Source organism: Somniosus microcephalus, chromosome 21 (genome assembly GCF_052327205.1).
Source record: "Somniosus microcephalus isolate GS21.2 chromosome 21, FLI_Smic_1.0, whole genome shotgun sequence".
In the NCBI taxonomy this organism is placed as follows: domain Eukaryota; kingdom Metazoa; phylum Chordata; class Chondrichthyes; order Squaliformes; family Somniosidae; genus Somniosus; species Somniosus microcephalus.
This window is the reverse complement of record NC_141007.1, coordinates 6,239,599-6,264,312: the sequence shown is the minus strand read 5'-3', so window position 1 is coordinate 6,264,312 and position 24,714 is coordinate 6,239,599. Positions and strand designations below refer to the sequence as shown.

At 50.5% G+C, this 24,714-nt stretch overlaps 2 protein-coding genes across 2 annotated transcripts in view; both read left to right on the top strand.

The window, feature by feature from the left end:
* mrps7 (mitochondrial ribosomal protein S7) overlaps window positions 1-24,714 on the top strand; it is a 1,172,241-nt gene that overhangs the window by 49,589 nt on the left and 1,097,938 nt on the right. The window lies entirely within an intron of this gene.
* The window catches only part of gga3b (golgi associated, gamma adaptin ear containing, ARF binding protein 3b), a 65,182-nt gene that overhangs the window by 13,552 nt on the left and 26,916 nt on the right, over window positions 1-24,714 (top strand). Inside the window, 7 exon segments of the mRNA XM_085963215.1 lie at window positions 1,274-1,358; window positions 2,544-2,619; window positions 3,157-3,255; window positions 19,805-19,928; window positions 20,642-20,745; window positions 22,888-22,968; window positions 24,032-24,169. Of these exon segments, the coding sequence (XP_085819341.1) occupies window positions 1,274-1,358; window positions 2,544-2,619; window positions 3,157-3,255; window positions 19,805-19,928; window positions 20,642-20,745; window positions 22,888-22,968; window positions 24,032-24,169 (707 nt within the window).

The window sequence follows — 24,714 nt, the reverse complement described above, 5'->3', positions numbered from 1 at the left end:
ATGCCTCCTGCTAAATTCAGTGGGAGGTTAGTGGTGGCGCTAACCGGTAGCGCTGCGCCGCTGGCGATGACGTCATCGGTCTGCGCAGCGCCCGCTCACGCTCCGGCCGCGATCTGCGGGAGCGCCCCCTGATTTACCGCCGGACGCTATGTCCGACAGGGTCAGGGCGGCGTACCTGCGACCGGGGAGGCGCAAATTAAAGGCGCGGGGCGGCCATTTTTGTTGTTGGCCGCCTGCCTGCACTCCCGTCCCCGGCCTCCTGATCGCCCCCCCCCCCCCCGGCGGAGTGCCGGCTGCGCTCCAAGAGCACGGCACTTCTCCTCGGTGCCGGGCTCTTTTGCCTGCACTCCCGATCCCCGGGGGCCCAGCTGGGCCCCAGATCGCGCTGAACAAGGCCCCTCCCCTCTAAGAAGGGGAGGCAGGCCTGCAATACCGCAGCGCGACGTGCCGCAGCGTGTGAGCGCTGCGGCACGTAGTGCCACGATATTCACTCTCAACGCCCCAAGAGGGAGGCGGGGCCCCTCCAGTAACGGCCCGCTTCCCTTTGGGGCGCAACTGACCAATTTCCGGCGCGGGGGCGCTAATTTTTCCAGGGCGCTACTTTTAGCGCCCCGGCGAAGTTAGCGCCCCGAATGGGGCTATACTGAATTTCTCCCCCTTGGTCTCCTTACCTAAGGAAGGATATACTTGCCATAGAGGGAGTGCAACGAAGGTTCACGAGATTGATTCCTGGGATGGCGGGACTGTCGTATGAGAAGAGATTGAGTAAACTAGGCCTGTGTTCTCTTGAATTCAGAAGAATGAGAGGGGATCTCATTGAAGCATACAAAATTATTACAGGGCTTGATAGGGTGGATGCTGGGAGAATGTTTCCCTGGGCTGGGGAGTCTAGAACCAGGGGCCACAGCCTCAGGATAAAGGGTAGGCCATTCAGGACTGAGATGAGAAGAAATTTCTTCACACAGAGGGTCGTGAGTCTTTGGAATTCTCTACCCCAGAGGACTGTGCAGGCTCAGTCATTGGGTATATTCAAAACAGAAGTTGATAGATTTCTGACTAGTAAGGGCATCAAGGGATATGGCGATAAGGCTGGTGAATGGAGTTGAGGCAGAAGATCAGCCATGATCTCATTGAATGGCGGAGCAGGCTCGAAGGGCCGACTCTGCTCCTATTTCTTATGTTCTTATGATTGAGGCTCTCTCCAGTATTCGAGTTGGGCGAGCTCAGGTAACCCAGAGTTGCGTCATTGAATGCACCTTTTCCCCACCTGCAGATAAAGCCACTAACCCTGCAAACCGACAGGAGGACTGGGAGTACATCATTGGATTCTGTGACCAGGTCAACAAGGAGTTGGAAGGGTGCGTGCACAAGTGTTTTCGTGTTGCACTTTATTTGTTTACAATATTTTTGTCTGAAGGTTTTATTTTTATCCAAGTTAAAGTGGTTTCCCACCCTGCAGATTTTAGGAGTGATGGAAACTAATGGAGGAACAAATTATATGCAGGCTTTTCTTGGCAATGGAAAGTAGCTGCTGCAGGAAGCTATTCTCAGTTGCACGTTGGAGCCCAGTGTTCTGAAAGAAACCTTTGCCATTACAGGAGGGGCCTACCTGTGCATTACAGCTGGTGCTCACTGCTAGTGATGGGGAACGCACTGTATCAAGCTCCTCTGTCCATTACCCAAACACAGGCACTCACAGTAAACAGGTCAGCGCCTCCCTACATTTCATGTCCCAGGTGTGGCTGTTAGATGGAGTGGAAATTGGCCCTCCCTCCATCTGGCTGTGTCAAGACCAGCAGCGCACTGGGAATGAGCGGTGTTCCTGCAGAGTGCTGCCTGGGGATCCCAGCATCCATTTAATACACCATTATAACCAAAAGGATCACTCCGTCTGTCGGGGGGGATCACTCCGTCTGTTGGGGGGGGATCACTCTGTCTGTCCCGGGAGGGGGGGGGGGAACCACTCTGTCTATCCCGGGGGGGGGCGGGGGGAATCACTCCGTCTGTGGGGGGGGGGGGATCACACCATCTGTGGGGCGGGGGGATCACTCCGTCTGTCTCGGGGGGGGGGGGAGGATCACTCCGTCTGTCTCGGCAGGGGGGGATCACTCCGTCTGTCTCGGGGGGGGGGGGGGAGGATCACTCCGTCTGTCTCGGCAGGGGGGGATCACTCCGTCTGTCTCGGCGGGGGGGGATCACTCCGTCTGTCTCGGCGGGGGGGGGATCACTCCGTTTGTCCTGGGGGGCGGGTCACTCCGTCTGTCCCGGGGGGGGGGGGGGGGTCACTCCGTCTGTCCCGGGGGGGGGGGGGGGGCGGGTCACTCCGTCTGTCCCGGGGGGGTGGGGGGGGGGATCACTCCGTCTGTCCCAGGATGGAATCGCCCCGTCTGTCCCAGGTTGGTCTTGCCGCTTGCGCTCAGGATAGCTTTACACCGTCCCCCTGGGATAGACTCTCCTTGTCCCAGGTCAGATTCATGCCTACATTACAGTGGTGAAAAGAGAATATTTTTTGTAATGTTTAACCCTTGAATTTCTCTCCCCAGGCCACAGATTGCTGTCAGGCTGTTGGCTCATAAGATCCAGTCTCCTCAGGAGTGGGAGGCAGTGCAAGCCCTTACTGTGAGTATGGGATTCTACACTTCGTCTGCACATCGCTGTTCTGTGGGATTTTCACGTTACGAATGAGTGGAGGAGCAGGGTACTCATTGCCGAGAGTACACAGGAGACGGACCCTGCACCCCACGCGGCTCAGCAGCCACTAGTTCAGGGGCCCGGTAGTGGCAGGGCGAAACTCAGGCCTCAGTGTTACTGACCTTCCAGCAGGCCCAATAGCAACCGGCATCACCATGCCAGAGGTGAACGGGGAAAGCAGCCACTGTCAGTCGCAGCACCCTTGCTTGATGGGCCCCAGCTCTCAACATGCCCCTGTATGGCTTACTCTGGGGTGCACACTTCAGCAGGAACATGTTGTAAACCCAGTCTCCTGGGCTTGGTCCTGAGAAAAGGAATTATTACACACTCCGCACCCATCCCGGAAAACATTGTCCACCGTTCATTGTTCTGTTGTAGAATGTTGGACAGCAATCGAGGGTGAAGCTGATGTGTGATCTGTATCCTGTGCAGTGATGCTAATATCAATATTTTGGTTGAATCTAGGTGTTAGAGGCTTGTATGAAGAACTGTGGGCGGAGATTTCACAATGAAGTTGGGAAATTTCGATTCCTGAATGAATTAATCAAAGTGGTATCTCCAAAGGTGGGTTTCCCAACGCCTGTGAGGCAGCACTGAGGCTGGAGCAGGCAGAGGGCAGCAATGCGTGTGGCAGCTGCAGACAAATGGCCGGCACACACTGCTCAATAAACACTCACACCAAGTGGAAACGCTCTCTGCAAAGACCAGTATTAGTTGAATATAAGTGGAAGAGTTCATGGTTTAGAGCCAGGAAGAGTATTCCGGAGACTAAATCCATTGCTGTCATTAACAATTCAGCAAAGGACAGTGATGGGCGTGAAATTCTCATACTGTGACGAGCACACGACATGACAACTGTAGGGTACCGTACTGGTGGGTACAGGTCTGTCACTGTGTAACACTGGGGTACAGTACTGGTGGGTACGGGTCTGTCACTGTAACACTGGGGTACAGTACTGGTGGGTACAGGTCTGTCACTGTAACACTGGGGTACAGTACAGGTGGGTACAGGTCTGTCACTGTGTAACACTGGGGTACAGTACTGGTGGGTACAGGTCTGTCACTGTGTAACACTGGGGAACAGTACTGGTGGGTACGGGTCTGTCACTAACACTGGGGTACAGTACTGGTGGGTACAGGTCTGTCACTGTAACACTGGGGTACAGTACTGGTGGGTACAGGTCTGTCACTAACACTGGGGTACAGTACTGGTGGGTACAGGTCTGTCACTATAACACTGGGTACAGTACTGGTGGGTACAGGTCTGTCACTGTATAACACTGCGGTACAGTGCAGGTGGGTACAGGTCTGTCACTGTATAACACGGGTACAGCACTGGTGGGTACAGGTCTGTCACTGTGTAACACTGGGGTACAGTACTGGTGGGTACGGGTCTGTCACTGTAACACTGGGGTACAGTACTGGTGGGTACAGGTCTGTCACTAACACTGGGGTACAGTACAGGTGGGTACAGGTCTGTCACTGTATAACACTGGGGTACAGTACTGGTGGGTACAGGTCTGTCACTGTATAACACTGGGGTACAGTACTGGTGGGTACAGGTCTGTCACTATAACACTGGGTACATTACTGGTGGGTACAGGTCTGTCACTAACACTGGGTACAGTACTGGTGGGTACAGGTCTGTCACTATAATACTGGGGTACAGTACTGGTGGGTACAGGTCTGTCACTGTATAACACTGGGGTACAGTACTGGTGGGTACAGGTCTGTCACTGTATAACACTGGGTACAGTACTGGTGGGTACAGGTCTGTCACTATAACACTGGGGCACAGTACTGGTGGGTACAGGTCTGTCACTATAACACTGGGGCACAGTACTGGTGGGTACAGGTCTGTCACTATAACACTGGGGTACAGTACTGGTGGGTACAGGTCTGTCACTGTATAACACTGGGGTACAGTACTGGTGGGTACAGGTCTGTCACTGTATAACACTGGGGTACAGTACTGGTGGGTACAGGTCTGTCACTGTATAACACTGGGGTACAGTACTGGTGGGTACAGGTCTGTCACTGTAACACTGGGGTACAGTACTGGTGGGTACAGGTCTGTCACTGTAACACTGGGTACATTACTGGTGGGTACAGGCCTGTCACTGTATAACACTGGGGTACAGTACTGGTGGGTACAGGTCTGTCACTGTATAACACTGGGGTACAGTGCAGGTGGGTACAGGTCTGTCACTGTATAACACTGGGGTACAGTACTGGTGGGTACAGGTCTGTCACTGTGTAACACTGGGGTACAGTACTGGTGGGTACAGGTCTGTCACTGTGTAACACTGGGGTACAGTACTGGTGGGTACGGGTCTGTCACTAACACTGGGGTACAGTACTGGTGGGTACAGGTCTGTCACTGTAACACTGGGGTACAGTACAGGTGGGTACAGGTCTGTCACTGTATAACACGGGTACAGTACTGGTGGGTACAGGTCTGTCACTATAACACTGGGGTACAGTACTGGTGGGTACAGGTCTGTCACTGTATAACACTGGGGTACAGTACTGGTGGGTACAGGTCTGTCACTGTATAACACTGGGGTACAGTACTGGTGGGTACAGGTCTGTCACTATAACACTGAGGTACAGTACTGGTGGGTACAGGTCTGTCACTATAACACTGGGGTACAGTACTGGTGGGTACAGGTCTGTTGCTGTATAACACTGGGGTACAGTACTGGTGGGTACAGGTCTGTCACTGTATAACACTGGGGTACAGTACTGGTGGGTACAGGTCTGTCACTGTAACACTGGGGTACAGTGCTGGTGGGTACAGGTCTGTCACTGTATAACACTGGGGTACAGTACACGTGGGTACAGGTCTGTCACTAACACTGGGGTACAGTACTGGTGGGTACAGGTCTGTCACTGTAACACTGGGGTACAGTACTGGTGGGTACAGGTCTGTCACTGTATAACACGGGTACAGTACTGGTGGGTACAGGTCTGTCACTATAACACTGGGGTACAGTACTGGTGGGTACAGGTCTGTCACTGTAACACTGGGGTACAGTACTGGTGGGTACAGGTCTGTCACTGTATAACACTGGGGTACAGTACTGGTGGGTACAGGTCTGTCATAGAATCATAGAAACATAGAAGATAGGAGTAGGCCATTCGGCCCCTCGAGCCTGCTCCGCCATTCAATGCGATCATTGCTGATCATCCAAATTCAGTACCCGGTCCCTGCTTTCTCCCCATACCCATTGATCCCTTTAGCCTTAAGAAATATATCCAACTCCTTCTTAAATATATTTAATGAATTGGCCTCTACTGCCTTCTGTGGTAGAGAATTCCACAGGTTCATCACTCTCTCGGTGAAGAAATTCCTCCTCATTTCTGTCCTAAATGGCCTACCCCTTATCCTTAGACTGTGACCCCCTGATTCTGGACTCCCCGACCATCGGGAACATCCTTCCTGCATCTAGTCTGTCCAGTCCTCTCAGAATTTTATAAGTTTCAATGAGATCCCCTCTCATTCTTCTAAACTCTAGCGAGTACAAGCCCAATCGACCCAATCTCTCCTCATATGTCATTCCTGCCATCCCAGGTATTAGCCTGGTGAATCTTCGCTGAACTCCTTCCATGGCAAGGACATCCTTCCTCAGATAAGGCGACCAAAACTGCACACAATACTCAAGATGTGGTCTCACCAAGGCCCTGTACAACTGCAGCAAGGCATCCTTGTTCCTGTACTCAAATCCTCTCGCTACGAAGGCCAACATACCATTTGCCTTCTTAACCGCCTGCTGCACCTGCATGCTTACCTTCAGCGATTGGTGCACAAGGACACCCAGGTCTCGTTGCACTTCCCCTTCTCCCAATCTATTGCCATTCGGGTAATAATCTGCCTTCCTGTTATTGACACCAAAGTGGATAACCTCACATTTATCCACGTTATATTGCATCTGCCATGCTTCTGCCCAATCACCCAACCTGTCCAAATCATCCTGCAGTTTCTCGGCATCCTCCTCACAGCACACACGCCCACCCAGCTTTGTGTCGTCTGCAAATTTGGAGATATTACATCTAGTTCCCTTGTCTAGATCGTTATTATATATTGTGAATAGCTGGGGTCCAAGGACCGATCCCTGCGGTACCTCACTAGTCACTGCCTGCAACTCAGAAAAAGACCCGTTTATTCCAACTCTTTGCTTTCTGTCTGCCAACCAGTTCTCTATCCAAGTCAATACCTTGCCCCCAATCCCATGTGCCTTAACTTTACACGCTAATCTCTTATGCGGGACCTTATCGAAAGCCTTCTGAAAGTCCAAATACACCACATCCACTGGTTCTCCCTTATCTATTTTACCAGTTACATCCTCAAAAAATTCCAGTAGATTAGTCAAGCACGATTTACCTTTTGTAAATCCATGTTGATTGACTTTGTCTGATCCTGTCACAGTTTTCCAAGTGCTCTGCTATTACATCTTTTATAATGGACTCCAGCATTTTCCCCACTACCGATGTCAGGCTTACTGGTCTGCAATTCCCCGTTTTCTCTCTACCACCTTTTTTGAATAGTGGGGTAACATTAGCTACTCTCCAATCCATGGGTACTGTTCCAGATTCCATCGAATGTTGGAAGATGATCAGCAAAGCATCTACTATTTCTAGGGCCACTTCCTTAAGTACCCTAGGATGTAGATTATCAGGCCCTGGGGATTTATCGGCCTTCAATCCCATCAATTTCCCTAACACCATTTCCCTACAAATACTGATTTCTTTCAGTTCCTCCCTTTCATCAGACCCTATGTTCCCCGACATCTCTGGGAGGTTATTTGTGTCCTCCTTTGTGAAGAAAGAACCAAAATATGTATTTAATTGGTCTGCCATTTCTTTGTTCCCCATTATAAATTCCCCTGATTCTGACTGCAAGGGACCTACGCTTGACTTCACCAATCTTTTTCTCTTCACATATCTATAAAAGCTTTTACAGTCAGTTTTTATGTTCCCTGCAAGCTTACTCTCACATTCTATTTTCCCCTTTCTTAATAAATCCCTTTGTCCTCCTTTGTTGAATCCTAAACTTCTCCCAATCCTCAGGTTTACTGCTTTTTCTGGCCAATTTATATGTCCTCTCCTTGGATCTTATGCTATCCCTAATTTCCATTGTTAGCCACGGTTGAGTAACCTTTTTTGTTTTATTCTTATGCCAAACTGGGATGAACAAATTCCGTAGTTCATCCATGCGGTCTTTGAATGTTTGCCATTGCCTATCCACTGTCAACCCTTTGAGTGACATTCCCCAATCAATCCTACCCAACTCGCACCTCAGACCATCGTAGTTTCCTTTATTTAAATTCAGGACCCTAGTCTCTGAGTCAACTACTTCGTTCTCCATCTTAATGAAGAATTCGATCATATTATGATCGCTCCGACCCAAGGGGCCTCGTACAACAAGATTGCTAATTAGTCCTTTCTCGTTACATAATACCCAGTAAGATGGCCTGATCTCTGGTTGGTTCCTCGACATATTGGTCCAGGAAACCATCCCGTAAACACTCCAGAATTCCCTCCTCCACAGTATTGTTACTAATTTGGTTAGCCCAATCTATATGTAGATTAAAGTCACCCATGATGACTGCTGTGCCCTTATTGCACGCTTCTCTAATTTCCCTTTTAATGCCATCCCCAACCTCCGCATTACTGTTTGGAGGTCTATATACCAGTCCCCACTAACGTTTTCTGCCCCTTGGTATTTCTCAGTTCTACCCATACAGATTCCACATCATCAGAGACTAATATCCTTCCTTACAATTGTGTTAATCCCTTCTTTAACCAGCAATGCTACCCCACCTCCCTTTCCTTTTTGCCTATCTTTCCTGAATATTGAATAACGCTGGATGTTGAGTTCCCAGCATTGGCCACCCTGGAGCCATGTTTCCGTAATCCCAATCAAATCATATTCGTTACCTCTATTTGCGCAGCTAATTCATCCACCTTATTACGAATGCTCCTCGCATTAAGACACAAAGCCTTCAGGCTTGTTTTTTTAACGTTCTTAGACCTATTGGAATTATTATTTACTGTGGCCATGTTTGATTTAAACCGTGATTTCTCTGACTGCCACTTCTGTTTTTCTCCTTCTAACTTTTGCTTTTATCCTACTTTCACTTTCCTCGGTCCCCCTGCTCAGGTTCCCAACCCCCTGCCATTTCAGTTTAAACCCTCCCCCAGAGCACTAGCAAACACTCCCCCTCGGACATCGGTCCCGGCCCCGTCACTGTGTAACACTGGGGTACAGTACTGGTGGGTACAGGTCTGTCACTGTATAACACTGGGTAAAGTACTGGTGGGTACAGGTCTGTCACTGTGTAACACTGGGGTATCAGTACTGGTGGGTACAGGTCTGTCGCTGTATAACACTGGGGTGAAGTACTGGTGAGTACAGGTCTGTCACTGTGTAACACTGGGGTACAGGTCTGTCACTGTGTAACACTGGGGTACAGTACTGGTGGTACAGTCTGTCACTATAACATGGGTACAGTACTGGTGGGTACAGGTCCGTCACTCGTAACACTGGGGTACAGCACTGGTGGATACAGGTCTGTCACTGTATAACACGAGTACAGTACTGGTGGGTACAGGTCCGTCACTGCATAACACTGGGGTACAGTACTGGTGGGTACAGGTCTGTCACTGTATAACACTGGGATTCAGTACTGGTGGGTACAGTTCTCTCACTGTATAACACTGGGGTACAGTACTGGTGGGTACAGGTCTGTCACTATAACACTGGGGTACAGTACTGGTGGGTACAGGTCTGTCACTATAACACGGGTACAGTACTGGTGTGTACTGGTCAGTCATTGTATAACACTGGGGTACAGTAGTGGTGGGTACAGGTCTGTCACTATAACACTGGGGTATAGTACTGGTGCGTACAGGTCTGTTACTGTAACACTGGGGTACAGTACTGGTGGGTACAGGTCTGTCACTCGTAACACTGGGGTACAGTACTGGTGGGTACAGGTATGTCACTGTATAACACTGGGGTACAGTACTGGTGGGTACAGGTCTGTCACTGTATAACGGGTACAGTACCGGTGGGTACAGGTCTGTCACTGTATAACACTGGGGTACAGTACTGGTGGGTACAGGTCTGTCACTATAACACTGGGGTACAGTACTGGTGGGTACAGATCTGTCACTATAACACGGGTACAGTACTGGTGTGTACTGGTCAGTCATTGTATAACACTGGGGTACAGTAGTGGTGGGTACAGGTCTGTCACTATAACACTGGGGTATAGTACTGGTGCGTACAGGTCTGTTACTGTAACACTGGGGTACAGTACTGGTGGGTACAGGTCTGTCACTCGTAACACTGGGGTACAGTACTGGTGGGTACAGGTATGTCACTGTATAACACTGGGGTACAGTACTGGTGGGTACAGGTCTGTCACTGTATAACGGGTACAGTACCGGTGGGTACAGGTCTGTCACTGTATAACACTGGGGTACAGTACTGGTGGGTTCAGGTGTGTCGCTGTATAACACTGGGGTACAGTACTGGTGAGTACATGTCTGTCACTATAACACTCGGGTACAGCACTGGTGGGTACAGGTCCGTCACTGTATAACACTGGGATACAGTACTGGTGGGTACAGGTCTGTCACTGTATAACACTGGGGTACAATACTGGTGGGTACAGGTCTGTTACTGTGTAGCACTGGGGTACAATACTGGTGGGTACAGGTCTGTCACTGTAGAACACTGAGGTACAGTACTGGTGGGTACAGGTCTGTCACTGTGTAACACGGGTACAGTACTGGTGTGTACTGGTCAGTCATTGTATAACACTGGGGTACAGTAGTGGTGGGTACAGGTCTGTCACTGTAACACTGGGGTATAGTACTGGTGCGTACAGGTCTGTCACTGTAACACTGGGGTACAGTACTGGTGGGTACAGGTCTGTCACTGTGTAACACTGGGGTACAGTACTGGTGGGTACAGGTCTGTCACTATAACACGGGTACAGTACTGGTGGGTACAGGTCCGTCACTCGTAACACTGGGGTACAGTACTGGTGGATACAGGTCTGTCACTGTATAACACGAGTACAGTACTGGTGGGTACAGGTCGGTCACTGTATAACACTGGGGTACAGTATTGGTGGGTACAGGTCGGTCACTGTATAACACTGGGGTACAGTACTGGTGGGTACAGGTCTGTCACTGTATAACACTGGAGTACAGTACTGGTGGGTACAGGTCTGTCACTGTATAACACTGGGGTACAGTACTGGTGGGTACAGGTCTGTGCAGATTTATTAAATGCGGTTTCACTACTTGCTATGGCAGGATAGGTGTGTGTACAGGTCAGTCTCCTGAATTAAGCGGTGTTAAATGTTAAAGTGAAGGTACATTTAGAGTTAGTAACCTCTTGTGTTTATTGACAGTAACCTACTTGCCGCTTTCCACCAACCTCCACCTTGGACAGCCTTCTTAAACCAGGCATGTCCTGCCCTGTGCCGGATGGTTTTGCTTTTCCCAATGGGGGAAGTAGGCCTTGCCCTTCTCAGCGGGTGGGCTGGGGGTGATCGTGTGTGCGCTACAGTTGGCTTCGGTGCCCCTGGTCTGGAGAGAGGAAAAAGCAGGCAGGGTCCAGCTATAATCACAATCCGGTGCAAGTGCTGGAGAGTGCGTGTGTCTGTGGGCATCGAGTAAGGACAGGATCAGGGCTCTGCTGTGATAGTTGCCTTCTACAGTCAAATAGCCTGCTGACACTTGTTGTGTATGTCCCTTTAAGGGAATAACTGGTCTCAGACTGCAGTACCGGCAGTGACCATCCCTGTATAAAAGGCCCTGGCAGCCTTCTGTAGTTTCAGTTTCCAGATTGTCTCCATTCAGTAAAGACTTGTTAAACCAACTCCTGCATTCCGTGTCTCCATTAACACACGGATTTAATACTGGCAACGAGTAAGAAACAAACTTACCTGCAACTCGGCAGTACCTCAGACGACGTTATTGAAGGTCGAAGCCAGAAAAGAAAAAAAAAATAATCCAAAGAAACTCGAGAAACGGGCGTCGACCGTGGGCAACCGCCCTCCAAATCATCGGATTGAAAGCTTGCAGGGGAGACTGTCAAGAGCCAGGCTTGGTTCCCCAGTCTGTGGTTTCCCAGCTAATCGGGCTGGTGGCAGGTAGTGCACTGATCCTTCCTGGGCTGCGGCGGGCTAGAGCTCGATCGGGTGGCTCTGCAACGGGGCCGGGCAGCGAGTCGGGAAGCAGAGAGAGAGAGAGGGTGGAGCACACAGGGCGCGACCGGTGCTTCGCAGCCGGGCAGCGTTCGAACCTAAGAAGAGGGAGGGAAGTGTCCCAGAGGGTCCGCTCCACGACGGGAACGGTTAAAAATAAAAATACCGCGGAGAGCGGCGTTGACAGCAGCGGGAAAGCGCGGGAGGCGCCATCTTAACTCGGCGGGGAAGAAGGAAAAGCGCGGGAGGCGCCATTTTGATCCATCGGGGACGAAGGAAAAGCGCGGGAGACGCCATCTTAGATTTTCAAGATGCCAAAGACTGTCGATATCACTGCCTTCGATAATGCAATCGAAGACTGGACCACATAGTGGAAAGAGTCGAGGTATATTGCGAGGCAAACGAAATAGCCGAGGGGAAAAAGGCAGCGGTATTGCTAAATTTAATGGGCGCAAGAACGTACGGCCTATTGCGGGACCTGATTACTCCAGCCAAACCGAAGGCGAAGAGTTTTAACGAAATTGTTGCTATCCTACAGGAACACCTAAATCCTACACCGCTGCTGATAGCAGAAAGATTTAAATTCCACAGGAGAAATCAGCATAAAAATGAGAGCAATGCTGATTACCTTACGGAACTACGCAAGCTATCAAAGCACTGCCAGTTCGGAGCAGGACTGGCAGATACCTTACGGGACAAATTTGTCTGTGGACTCCTGAGTGAAGGAACCCAGAAGAGGTTACTCTCAGAGAAAGAGCTGATGCTAGATAAGGCTTTCAGCGTGGCAGTATCGTACGAAGCAGCTGGGGAGCTGCGGAAATACAACAAAAGCCACAGGAATACGGCACCCACGAAATGACACGGGGATTTGCAAAATGTTAACGCTGCGGCAGAACAAACCATGACCAGAAGGACTGCTGGTCCAAGGACAAAATATGCAGGCAATGCGGAAAGATGGGACACATTGCACGAGCTTGCAGGTCTGAGAAGAAGACCAACGACAATAAAAAGGCTACTAAGGAACCGTACAGGAAAGTACAAAAGATGACGGACAGTAGTTCCGAAGACCAGATGAGCGATAGTGAATCCGGGAACAAGAGACTAAGCTGTCTCAAACTTCACAACGTAATTGCAAAAGAGGATCACCGAACCATTTGGGTCACCCTCACGATAGCAGGGTCCCAAGTCAAAATGGAATTGGATACAGGATCAGCTTTATTATTAATAATAATAATAATTCAACTTTATTGTCATTGCACAAGTACATGAACAACAAAATGTGATCTTGCAAGCTCCCATGACTGGGAGAAGCAAAGCCACTGCGTCGGTGCGCGCCGCCATTCCATTTCCACCATTCCTCCTGTCCGACAATCTTCAGCCCACCGCCCGGGCCTGCTCACCAGCCGCTCCTCCCGTGGCTCCTTCCGTGACCTTCTCACTGTCTTGAATTGACTGTCTTCTCACTGTCATGAATCGACGAGACTACAAGCGGCTATTCTCACACATACCCTTGAGAGAGACATCCATTGTCTTGAGGACGTATACAGGGCAAAAAGTATACCCCAGAGGAAAAATAAGGGTGCCTGTCGAATACAACGGCAAGAAAATACGGAAATTGTATCTCTACATTCTGCAAGATGGTGTACCACCGTTACTGGGACGTGAATGGATCAGAAAGATAAGTTTAGACTGGCACTCCATTCAGGCACTGACGGTGGCTGGTAAAAAGGATGACGACGTCACTCCTGGAGGATTGTCAACAATCTTAGCTGACGCCAAAGAGGTATTTTAGCAAGAACTGGGCACTCTTAAAGGCGTAACCGCCTCGATAAAAATAGAGGAGAATGCAATTCCCAAGTTTTTCAAAGCAAGACCGGTACCATATGCAATTCGCCCAGCCGTCGAGGCAGAGCTGGAGAATGCAGGCGTGTTATCTAAGGTAGACTGGAGCGAGTGGGCGACACCCATCGTTCCTGTCATGAAGGAAATGCTAAACAATAAGTCTGAGGAGCCAAGGAAGGTTCGCATCTGTGGGGACTTCAAGGTGACAGTGAACCCAGTCCTTCACACAGTACAATATCCTCTTCCAAGGATAGAAGATATCTTCGCCTCACTATCCGGAGGGAAGCGTTTTACAAAAATTGACCTACCGCAAGCATATTTGCAGATGGAGGTTGAAGAATCCTCTAGGAAGTATCTCACGATAAACACTCACAAGGATCTTTACCAGTATAATCGACTGATATTCGGAGTAGCATCAGCTCCGGCGATATGGCAAAGAGCGATGGAACAAGTCCTGCAAGGGATTCCGAGGACTCAGTGTTACTTGGACGACATCCTAGTGACAGGTGAAGATGACAGTGAACACCTTGCCAACCTAGAGCAGGTGCTCACTAGACTACGTGGACATGGGCTACGAGCCAATCGCCCCAAGTGCGAGTTTTTTAGGAAACAGATATCGTATTGTGGCCACGTGATTGATGAAGAGGGGTTGCATAAGTCCCCTGACAAAATTGAAGCGGTAGTTAAGGCTCCAGCGCCTGAAAATGTGTCACAACTGAGGTCATTCCTCGAATTGGTGAATTACTACCATAAGTTTTTGCCGAATTTGTCCACAATTCTGCATCCACTGAACGCCCTACTACGAACGGGAGTAACATGGAAATGGAGCAATGAATGTAAGCGGGCCTTTCAGAAGAGTAAGGACCTAATCACTTCAAGAGAAGTATTGGCTCACTACAACCCATCACTACCGATAAAACTGGCATGTGATGCGTCTCCCTACGGCATTGGGGCGGTACTGTCACATAAATTCCTTGATGGTTCTGAGAGGCCGATAGCTTTTGCGTCACGCTCGTTAACTTCAGCCGAGCGTAACGATGCCCAGATTGACAGAGAGGCCCTCAGCCTGGTGTGGGGGGTGAAGAAGTTCAATCACTACCTGCACGGTCAGAAATTTACTCTACTAACTGATCATCAACCTCTCGTCTCCATTTTCAACCCTCAGAAGGGCGTACCGATAATGATGGCACAACGGCTACAGAGGTGGTCCTTTTTCCTAGGGGCACACCAGTATGACATCGAGTACAAAGGAACTAAACAGCATGGGAATGCTGATGGATTGTCGCGCCTACCGTTGCCAACGGTGGATGAAGAACTGGCAGTGGATCCAGTGGAGTTATTCCACTCGACTATTGTCGAATGTCTCCCTGTGACGAATGCAAACATAGAAAAGGAAACACGAAATGACCCGACACTCTCCTGGGTCTATGATTTAACGGTGAAGGGATGGCCAGCACATGGCGAACCACTGCTGCCAGCATTCTCACCGAGAAGAGAACAGCTGTCAGTGTGCAGAGGAACCTTGATGTGTGGATCCAGAGTAGTAATTCCACCCAAATTGAAGGATAGAGTGCTCAATGAGCTTCATGAGGGTCATCTGGGAGGGGTAAAAATGAAGAACTTAGCCAGCGCGTTTGTGTGGTGGCCGGGAATCGATAGAGAAATCGAAGAGGTGACCAAGAGCTGTACAGGATGCCAGAAGGTCCAAAACGCCCCACCACAAGCCCCTCTACATCCATGGGAGTGGCCCTCATCTCCATGGCAAAGGGTGCACATTGATTTTGCTGGTCCCTTTATGGACTCGATGTTTTTAATTGCGGTGGATGCACATTCAAAGTGGCCAGAGGTAATAAAAATGTCCTCAACCACCACATAAAAAACTATCACAGTCTTACGAACCATATTCGCCAGGAATGGGCTGCCTGAACAGATTTGCTCTGACAATGGACCACAGTTTGTGTCTGAAGAGTTCCGGAGGTTCTTAAAGAACAATGGTGTTAAGCATTACACATCCGCCCCATATCATCCAGCCACTAATGGATTGGCCGAGAGGTTTGTTCAAACATTCAAGAAGGCTATCAAGGCAATGTGTAATGAAGATATACCCCTACAACACAAGGTGGATAACTTCTTGTTTGCCTACCGGAATGCGACACATGCGGTTACCAACCAAACTCCAGCCATGATGTTCTTCAATCGAAGACTACGATGCCGCTTGGATTTGGTTAAGCCAAACGTCAGAAGAGATGTGGAGAACAGGCAGTTTCAGAATATGAATGAAAGGCCGACCAGGAGTTTTAAGATAGGTCAACCAGTTTTGGCCCGGGACTACCGCACAGAGAAATGGCAGCCAGGAACGATCTGTACACGGCAAGGACCTCTAATGTATACCGTGGACGTTGGAGAAAGCATTGTAAGACGCCATGCTGACCAGATTCTCGAGTCACTGGAATACCTCAACTCCACACCACGATCTGATACACCTGGCGATGAAACCGAAGTACCAATTGCATCTACCGCAGAATCGGTGATATTGGAAGCAGACGAACCAAACAACGACATTGATCCCGACTCAACCTTGCCAGAAGAACCTGATATCCCAAAGAGGCGTTATCCAGACAGAATCAGGAAGCCTCCTCAAAGACTGAACTTATAATTGCTTAACTTCAACTAATGTATCTAGCAACCGTAATTGTAATTGTAATTAGTTATTTAGTTGTTAAATGAATGTTATGTACTGTTTATCTAAAAGGGGAGGAATTGTTGTGTATGTCCCTTTAAGGGAATAACTGGTCTCAGACTGCAGTACCGGCAGTGACCATCCCTGTATAAAAGGCCCTGGCAGGCTTCTGTAGTTTCAGTTTCCAGATTGTCTCCATTCAGTAAAGACTTGTTAAACCAACTCCTGCATTCCGTGTCTCCATTAACACACGGATTTAATAACACTCAATGTCTGGATTGAAGCAGGTGGGAAGCCAGCACCCATCGTGTCATGGTCCTCAGGATTAAAATGGTGGGGGAGGGGGCGGTGTGTGGAGCAGTACTTGGTTTAAAATATCAATATCGGGCATTTAGCCTGAAATCCATTGCACTGAGATGTGCAAAGTTTGTCAAACGTTGATTGGAGTGTCTGCTCCATTGAAAGCCTTTTCAGTCACTTTTGTACACAGGCAAAGAATGCTGTAACTTGTGCCTTTTTTAAAGTGCACGGAAAGATTCGGGTCTGGTCGTGTACTGGTTATATTGCTGCACCAGGAATCCAGAGAACGCGAGTTTAAATCATCAGAAGTGACATTCGTTGTAAAAACCCATGTCCTTTAGGGAAGGTGTGGAGATGCCGGTGTTGGACTGGGGTGGACAAATGTAAGAAGTCACACAACACCAGGTTATAGTCCAACAGTTTTATTTGAAATCACAAGCTTTCGGCGCACTGCTCCTTCGTCAGGTGAAGTGGAGAAATGCATAAAGACACAGCTTATATAGTCAGAGAATAATGCCAGATGATTACAGGTAATCTTTCTAACTGCCATTTATCACACCTCGGCAGAGAGATAATCACAGCAATCAAAGGTGTGAATGGTGTCCAAACAGGTCAGTCAGGAAAACATTACATCAAAGAACAATGAGGTGGGGTCACAAGGGGTCAAATGTTGTAAATGCTGGGGTCTGTATGAAAAACACAAAACAGACAAAAAAACATTTTTTTTGCTGGAAATCACAGCAGGTCCGGCCGCATCTGTGTAGAGACAACCAGCCAACGACGACTGGCGTCTGGATGACCCTACGTCAGGTGCGGTTACATGTAGCGTGGCATGAACCCAAGATCCCGGTTGAGGCCATCCTCATGAGTGCGGAACTTGGCTATCAGTTTCTGCTCTACGATTTTGCGTTGTCGTGTGTCTCGAAGGCCGCCTTGGAGAATGCTTACCCGAAGATCGGAGGCTGAATGTCCTTGACTGCTGAAGTGTTCTCCGACTGGGAGGGAACACTCCTGCCTGGCGATTGTTGCGCGGTGTCCGTTCATCCGTTGTCGCAGTGTCTGCATGGTCTCGCCGATGTACCATGCTCCGGGGCATCCTTTCCTGCAACGTATGAGGTAGACAACGTTGGCCGAGTCACATGAGTATGTACCATGTACCTGGTGGGTGGTATCCTCACGTGTGATGATGGTATCTGTGTTGATGATCTGGCATGTCTTGCAGAGGTTTCCGTGGCAGGGTTGTGTGGTGTCGTGGTCGCTGTTCTCCTAAAAGCTGGGTAATTTGCTGCGAACGATGGTCTGTTTGAGGTTAGGCGGCTGTTTGAAGGCGAGTAGTGGAGGCGTGGGGATGGCCTTAGCGAGGTGTTCGTCGTCATCGATGACATGTTGAAGGCTTACCCGATCTTCGGGTAAGCATTCTCCAAGGCGGCCTTCGAGACACACGACAACGCAAAATCGTAGAGCAGAAACTGGGAGCCAAGTTCCGCACTCGTGAGGACGGCCTCAACCGGGATCTTGGATTCATGTCACGCTACATGTAACCCCACCTGACGTAGGGTCATCCAGACTCGAGTCGTCATTGGCTGGTTGTCTCTACACAGATGCGGCCGGACCTGCTGTGATTTCCAGCAAAAAAAAATGTTTTTTTGTCTGTTTTTTGTTTTTCATACAGACCCCAGCATCTGCAACATTTGACCCCACCTCATTGTTCTTTGATGTAATGTTTTCCTGACTGACCTGTTTGGACACCATCCACACCTTTGATTGCTGTGATTATCTCTCTGCCGAGGTGTGATAAATGGCAGTTAGAAAGATTACCTGTAATCATCTGGCATTATTCTCTGACTATATAAGCTGTGTCTTTATGCATCTCTCCACTTCACCTGACGAAGGAGCAGCGCTCCGAATGCTTGTGATTTCAAATAAAACTGTTGGACTATAACCTGGTGTTGTGTGACTTCTTACATTAGGGAAGGAAACTGTTATAAATCTCATCATCAAGAAACTACTTAAGAAATAACACTGGACAGCCAGCTGGTGGCGCCATCCAAGGAGTATAAATACTCGGGCGTGGGCCCAGCCTGCTAGGGACATTTTTTAAGACAAGGAGCTAGTGAAGTACAACGAGACTTCCATGTTCTGAAACAAGTTGATTAAAGCCTTGCTTTATGCTCCAACCAAGTGCGTAGTGAGTTTTATTATGTCAGAAACCTGTCGTCCTTACCCGGTCTGGCCTATATGTGACTCCAGTCCCACACCAACGTGGTTGACTATTAACTGCCCTCTGATGTGTCCCAACAAGCCACTCGTTTGTATCAAACTCAGGGCAACTAGGGATGGGCAATAAATGCTGGCCTTGCCAGCGATGCCTACATCGGGTAGCATTGGCACTGCCCAACCCAGTGCCAAGCCAAGCCATACCAACCAAAAGCTTCCCGGTATCGCAGTTGAAGCAGTACAGTTTGCTGCAACAGCCGTGGATGGGGAACGTGGATGGGGATGGAGGGGTTGTTGGAGAGGAATCACAGCAGGGGTCCGCTCCTGATCACCATCCAGCAACCCCTGGAAATAGCTAATGGCAAGTCGTGGTGGTGGGAATGCTGCTGTCCTAGTGGCATCTTCCCATTTGAACTCTGCCCTTTGAGTATAGGAGATTGAGGGGTGAGCTGATCGAAGTGTTTAAAATGTTAAAGGGATTCGATAGGAGAGATACAGAAGAACTATTTCCTCTGGTGGGGAACCTAGAACAAGGGAGCACAATCTTAAAATTAGAGCCAGGCCGTTCAGGAGCGAGGTCAGGAAGCACTTCTTCACACAAAGGGCAGTGGAAATCTGGAACTCTCTCCCCCAAAAGGAAGGCTGTGGATGCTGGGGGACAGTTGGAGCTTTCAAGACCGAGATGGATAGATTTTTGTTGGGTCAGGGTATCGAGCAAAGGTGGGTAAATGGGGCTGAGGTACAGATCAGCCAGGATCTAATAGAATGGCCCAACAAGCTTGAGGGCCTGAATGGCCTGCTCCTGTTCTTATGCTCATCTTGTTTCATTTTACTGTCTCTCTTCCAGTATTTGGGAGACAGAGTGTCCGAAAAGGTCAAAACAAAAGTGATCGAATTGCTGTACAGCTGGACAGTCGCTCTCCCAGAGGAAACTAAGATCAAAGACGCCTACCAGATGTTAAAGAAACAAGGTATGGAGGGTTTGCCCTAAATCCTGCGACATTGTCCACGTTATACGTGTGAAATAATGGGGAAGGTACAAGACTAGGGCACTGGGTGAGGTTTGCTGTGCTAGAGTCTGTGTAGTCATAAAGCAAGGAGCTCGCATTCCACAGCGAGTGTCCTTTTTGCCCAGCTTTACCGCTGCTGTTTGGGGCATCAACTGTTACTGGGATCAGGTTCCATGGCCAGAGTCAGCCCTCTCCCACCCTCCCCAAATGACCAGTGTTCATAAACGGTCCTCGACGGCGAATGTCCACAGGCTGTTGCACTGTGGGAGGTCTCACTGCCTGATCTGGCAGGAGTCGCTGGATAACCGTCAGACGGGGAACCTCGCCTGGGATTTCCCCTCCCTAGCCCCAGGGCCCTGAGATCCGTTGTAGTTCGGTCACACGCTGCCTTCCCCAACCGAGTCTCCGTCAGACCCCCTCCCAGTCCTACAGCAGCAGGTCTGTCAGCATCTGAAAGGAGAGGTCAGTGCTTTAGGTGGACTTTGTTTAGGGTGGACCCACAAAGGGCCTGCGCCTGAAGGCATGTCCTGTGGGAGTCCATCTCCCTCTTCACGACACTGCATGCCTGCAGTATTTTCTGTCTGTGCTGCTCTGTTTCTGTTTATTGGGAATCTCTGCTTGAAGTGACTGATGAATAGCTTTGCGTAGTCAGTCACCTTGCATTTTTCTTGCAGGTATTTTGCAACATGATCCTCAGATCCCAGTCGATAAGACCTTGATTCCCTCGCCCCCAACTCGTCCCAAAAACGCAGTATTTGAAGATAATGAAAAGTCTAAGGTACAGAACACAGCATCATAACCACTGTACTTTAAATCCACTGCATAACTCCATCGGCAGAAGGAAAAGCCCTTCGCATTCCTCAAACCTCTTTGTGAAATTGCCAAACCGTCACTAGGAAGAACAGTATCCTGAGTTCAAACCAAGACCTGGACTGAGGGGATACTGGCCGTACAGGTCCAGCCCGGACTGAGGGGGCACTGGCCGTACAGGTCCAGCCCGGACTGAACGGACACTGGCCGTACAGGTCCAGCCTGGACTGAGGAGACACTGGTCGTACAGGTCCAGCCCAGCCCAAGGGGACACTGGCCGTACAGGTCCAGCTCGGACTGAGGGGACACTGGCCGTACAGGTCCCACACGGACTGAGGGGACACTGGCCGTACAGGTCCAGCCCGGCCCGAGGGGACACTGGCCGTACAGGTCCAGCTCGGACTGAGGGGACACTGGCTGTACAGGTCCAGCCCGGACTGAGTGGACACTGGCCGTACAGGTCCAGCCCGGACTGAGTGGACACTGGCCGTACAGGTCCAGCCCGGACTGAGTGGACACTGGCCGTACAGGTCCAGCCCAGACTGAGTGGACACTGGCCGTACAGGTCCAGCCCGGACTGAGGAGACACTGGCCATACAGGTCCAGCCCGGACTGAGTGGACACTGGTCGTACAGGTCCAGCTCGGACTGAGGGGACACTGGCTGTACAGGTCCCACACGGACTGAGGGGACACTGGCCGTACAGGTCCAGCCCGGACTGAACGGACACTGGCCGTACAGGTCCAGCTCGGACTGAGGGGACACTGGCCGTACAGGTCCCACACGGACTGAGGGGACACTGGCCGTACAGGTCCCACACGGACTGAGGGGACACTGGCCGTACAGGTCCAGCCCGGCCCGAGGGGACACTGGCCGTACAGGTCCAGCTCGGACTGAGGGGACACTGGCCGTACAGGTCCAGCCCGGACTGAGTGGACACTGGCCGTACAGGTCCAGCCCGGACTGAGTGGACACTGGCCGTACAGGTCCAGCCCGGACTGAGTGGACACTGGCCGTACAGGTCCAGCCCAGACTGAGTGGACACTGGCCGTACAGGTCCAGCCCGGACTGAGGAGACACTGGCCATACAGGTCCAGCCCGGCCCGAGGGGACACTGGTCGTACAGGTCCAGCTCGGACTGAGGGGACACTGGCTGTACAGGTCCAGCCCGGCCCGAGGGGACACTGGCCGTACAGGTCCAGCTCGGACTGAGGGGGCACTGGCTGTACAGGTCCAGCCCGGACTGAGTGGACACTGGCTGTACAGGTCCCACACGGACTGAGTGGACACTGGCCAGACAGGCCCAGCTCAGACTGAGGGGACACTGGCCGTAAAGGTCCAGCCCAGACTGAGGGGACACTGACCGTACAGGTCCAGCCCGGACTGAGGGGATACTGGCCGTACAGGTCCAGCCCGGACTGAGGGGACACTGGTCGTACAGGTCCAGCCCGGCCCAAGGGGACACTGGCCGTACAGGTCCAGCTCGGACTGAGGGGACACTGGCCGTACAGGTCCCACACGGACTGAGGGGACACTGGCCGTACAGGTCCAGCCCGGCCCGAAGGGACACTGGCCGTACAGGTCCAGCTCGGACTGAGTGGACACTGGCCGTACAGGTCCAGCTCGGACTGAGTGGACACTGGCCGTACAGGTCCAGCCCGGACTGAGTGGACACTGGCCGTACAGGTCCAGCCCGGACTGAGGGGACACTGGCCGTACAAGTCCAGCCCGGACTGAGGGGACACTGGCCGTACAGGTCCAGCCCGGCCCGAGGGGACACTGGCCGTACAGATCCAGCCCGGACTGAGGGGGCACTGGCCGTACAGGTCCAGCCCGGACTGAACGGACACTGGCCATACAGGTCCGGCACGGACTAAGGGGACACTGGCCGTACAGGTCCCCAGGACGTGAGCCTGGGCTTCCTCGGTCCAGCTCCCAGTGGGTATAATCTATGCTGTAATCTTGGAGTGCTCAGTGTTGACACTGGTGCGTGAAATGGAGAATGTGGGACCCTGGGAGGGTTGGTTGCTTACAGCTATGTGCGATGTTCTGTAAGCAACAGACTGGAATATTAATTTAAAAGGAACTTACACATTTTTGTTGTATTACAGCTATTAGCCAGGTTACTGAAGAGCAAAAACCCTGAGGACCTACAAGAAGCCAACAAACTGATTAAGAATATGGTGAAAGAGGTAAGGAGGAGCAAGAGGGCAAGGCAGGCAGAAGATTCTCTATCCAAAGGGAAAATGAGGTGAGGAATAAATTATTAGGGAAGAACATCGGAGTTCACACAGAAGAGAAAATTACGTGCATTTCTGGAGAGAGAATGGATTAAGGTGAGTAGGCGGGGTTATGAGGAGGTGGGGATGGAGGATATGATTCAAAGTAGGGCAAGAATGTGGAGAGGTACTCTGTATCTAACCCGTGCTGTACCTGCCCTGGGAGTGTTTGATGGGACAGTGTAGAGGGAGCTTTACTCTGTATCTAACCCGTGCTGTACCTGCCCTGGGAGTGTTTGATGGGACAGTGTAGAGGGAGCTTTACTCTGTATCTAACCCGTGCTGTACCTGCCCTGGGAGTGTTTGATGGGACAGTGTAGAAGGAGCTTTACTCTGTATCTAACCCGTGCTGTACCTGCCCTGGGAGTGTTTGATGGGACAGTGTAGAGGGAGCTTTACTCTGTATCTAACCCATGCTGTACCTGCCCTGGGAGTGTTTGATGGGACAGTGTAGAGGGACCTTTACTCTGTATCTAACCCATGCTGTACCTGCCCTGGGAGTGTTTGATGGGACAGTGTAGAGAGAGCTTTACTCTGTGTCTAACCCGTGCTGTACCTGCCCTGGGAGTGTTTGATGGGACAGTGTAGAGGGAGCTTTACTCTGTATCTAACCCGTGCTGTACCTGCCCTGGGAGTGTTTGATGGGATGGTGTAGAGGGAACTTTACTCTGTATCTAACCTGTGCTGTACCTGCCCTGGGAGTGTTTGATGGGACAGTGTCGAGGGAGCTTTACTCTGTATCTAACCCGTGCTATACCTGCCTGGGAGTGTTTGATGGGACAGTGTAGAGGGAGCTTTACTTTTACCTGATGAGCACAAAAATTCATTATATTATTCGTACGAAATGTAAACTTTGCCAACATCATGCTAATGGTGGGTCCTTGTTTTAAGCAGCATTGCTGAGTTTGATTACAGCACAGCAGAGTGGAAGCAGGCTCCGAGTGCAGGGATAATTTAGCTCCTGTACCTTTCACAGGATGAAGCCCGAATGCAGAAAATAACGAAGCGTTTGAGCACTCTGGAGGAGGTGAACAATAACGTGCGTCTGTTGAATGAAATGTTGGCTCATTACAGCAAGGAGTCGTCGACAGAAGGGGACAAAGAGCTGATGACGGTAAGCCTGAACCCCCCACACCCACTTGTTGCTTTATTTTTCACATGCAAGGCTACAGTTTAGTGTCTAATCCCAACAATCACTCCCCCCGGGCAGGGTCGTACACCCACTCCCACATAAACATACACCCGCTCTCTCGCACGCGCGCACTCACTAACACTCAGAATTCTCATAATTACAGGAAACTTTTTTTTATCCGGCACGGACGGGACCGACGTGGTGCTGGTTCATCAAAAATTCCGGATAACCGAACGCTATAGTAAAAGATACGGAGCTGAGAGCTCCGTATAAAGCAACAAACCCTGTTGCTTAGCAACAGGTTCAGAACAATGGCCACAAGTTGCAAGCGTCTCTGTAGCTTAGCAACAGCTGCAGCCACACCCTTGCACAGCAACAAATGGAGGAAGGCAAGCAATAAAAGTTACCTGAACCTACTCCTGAATTTTGCCGGTTAACCGAGATTTCCAGTTATTTAGGTGCCGGTAAATCGAAAGTTTCCTGTAAATTGCTTCATGGCCGATTCTATCGTCCCTATGCCTGTAACC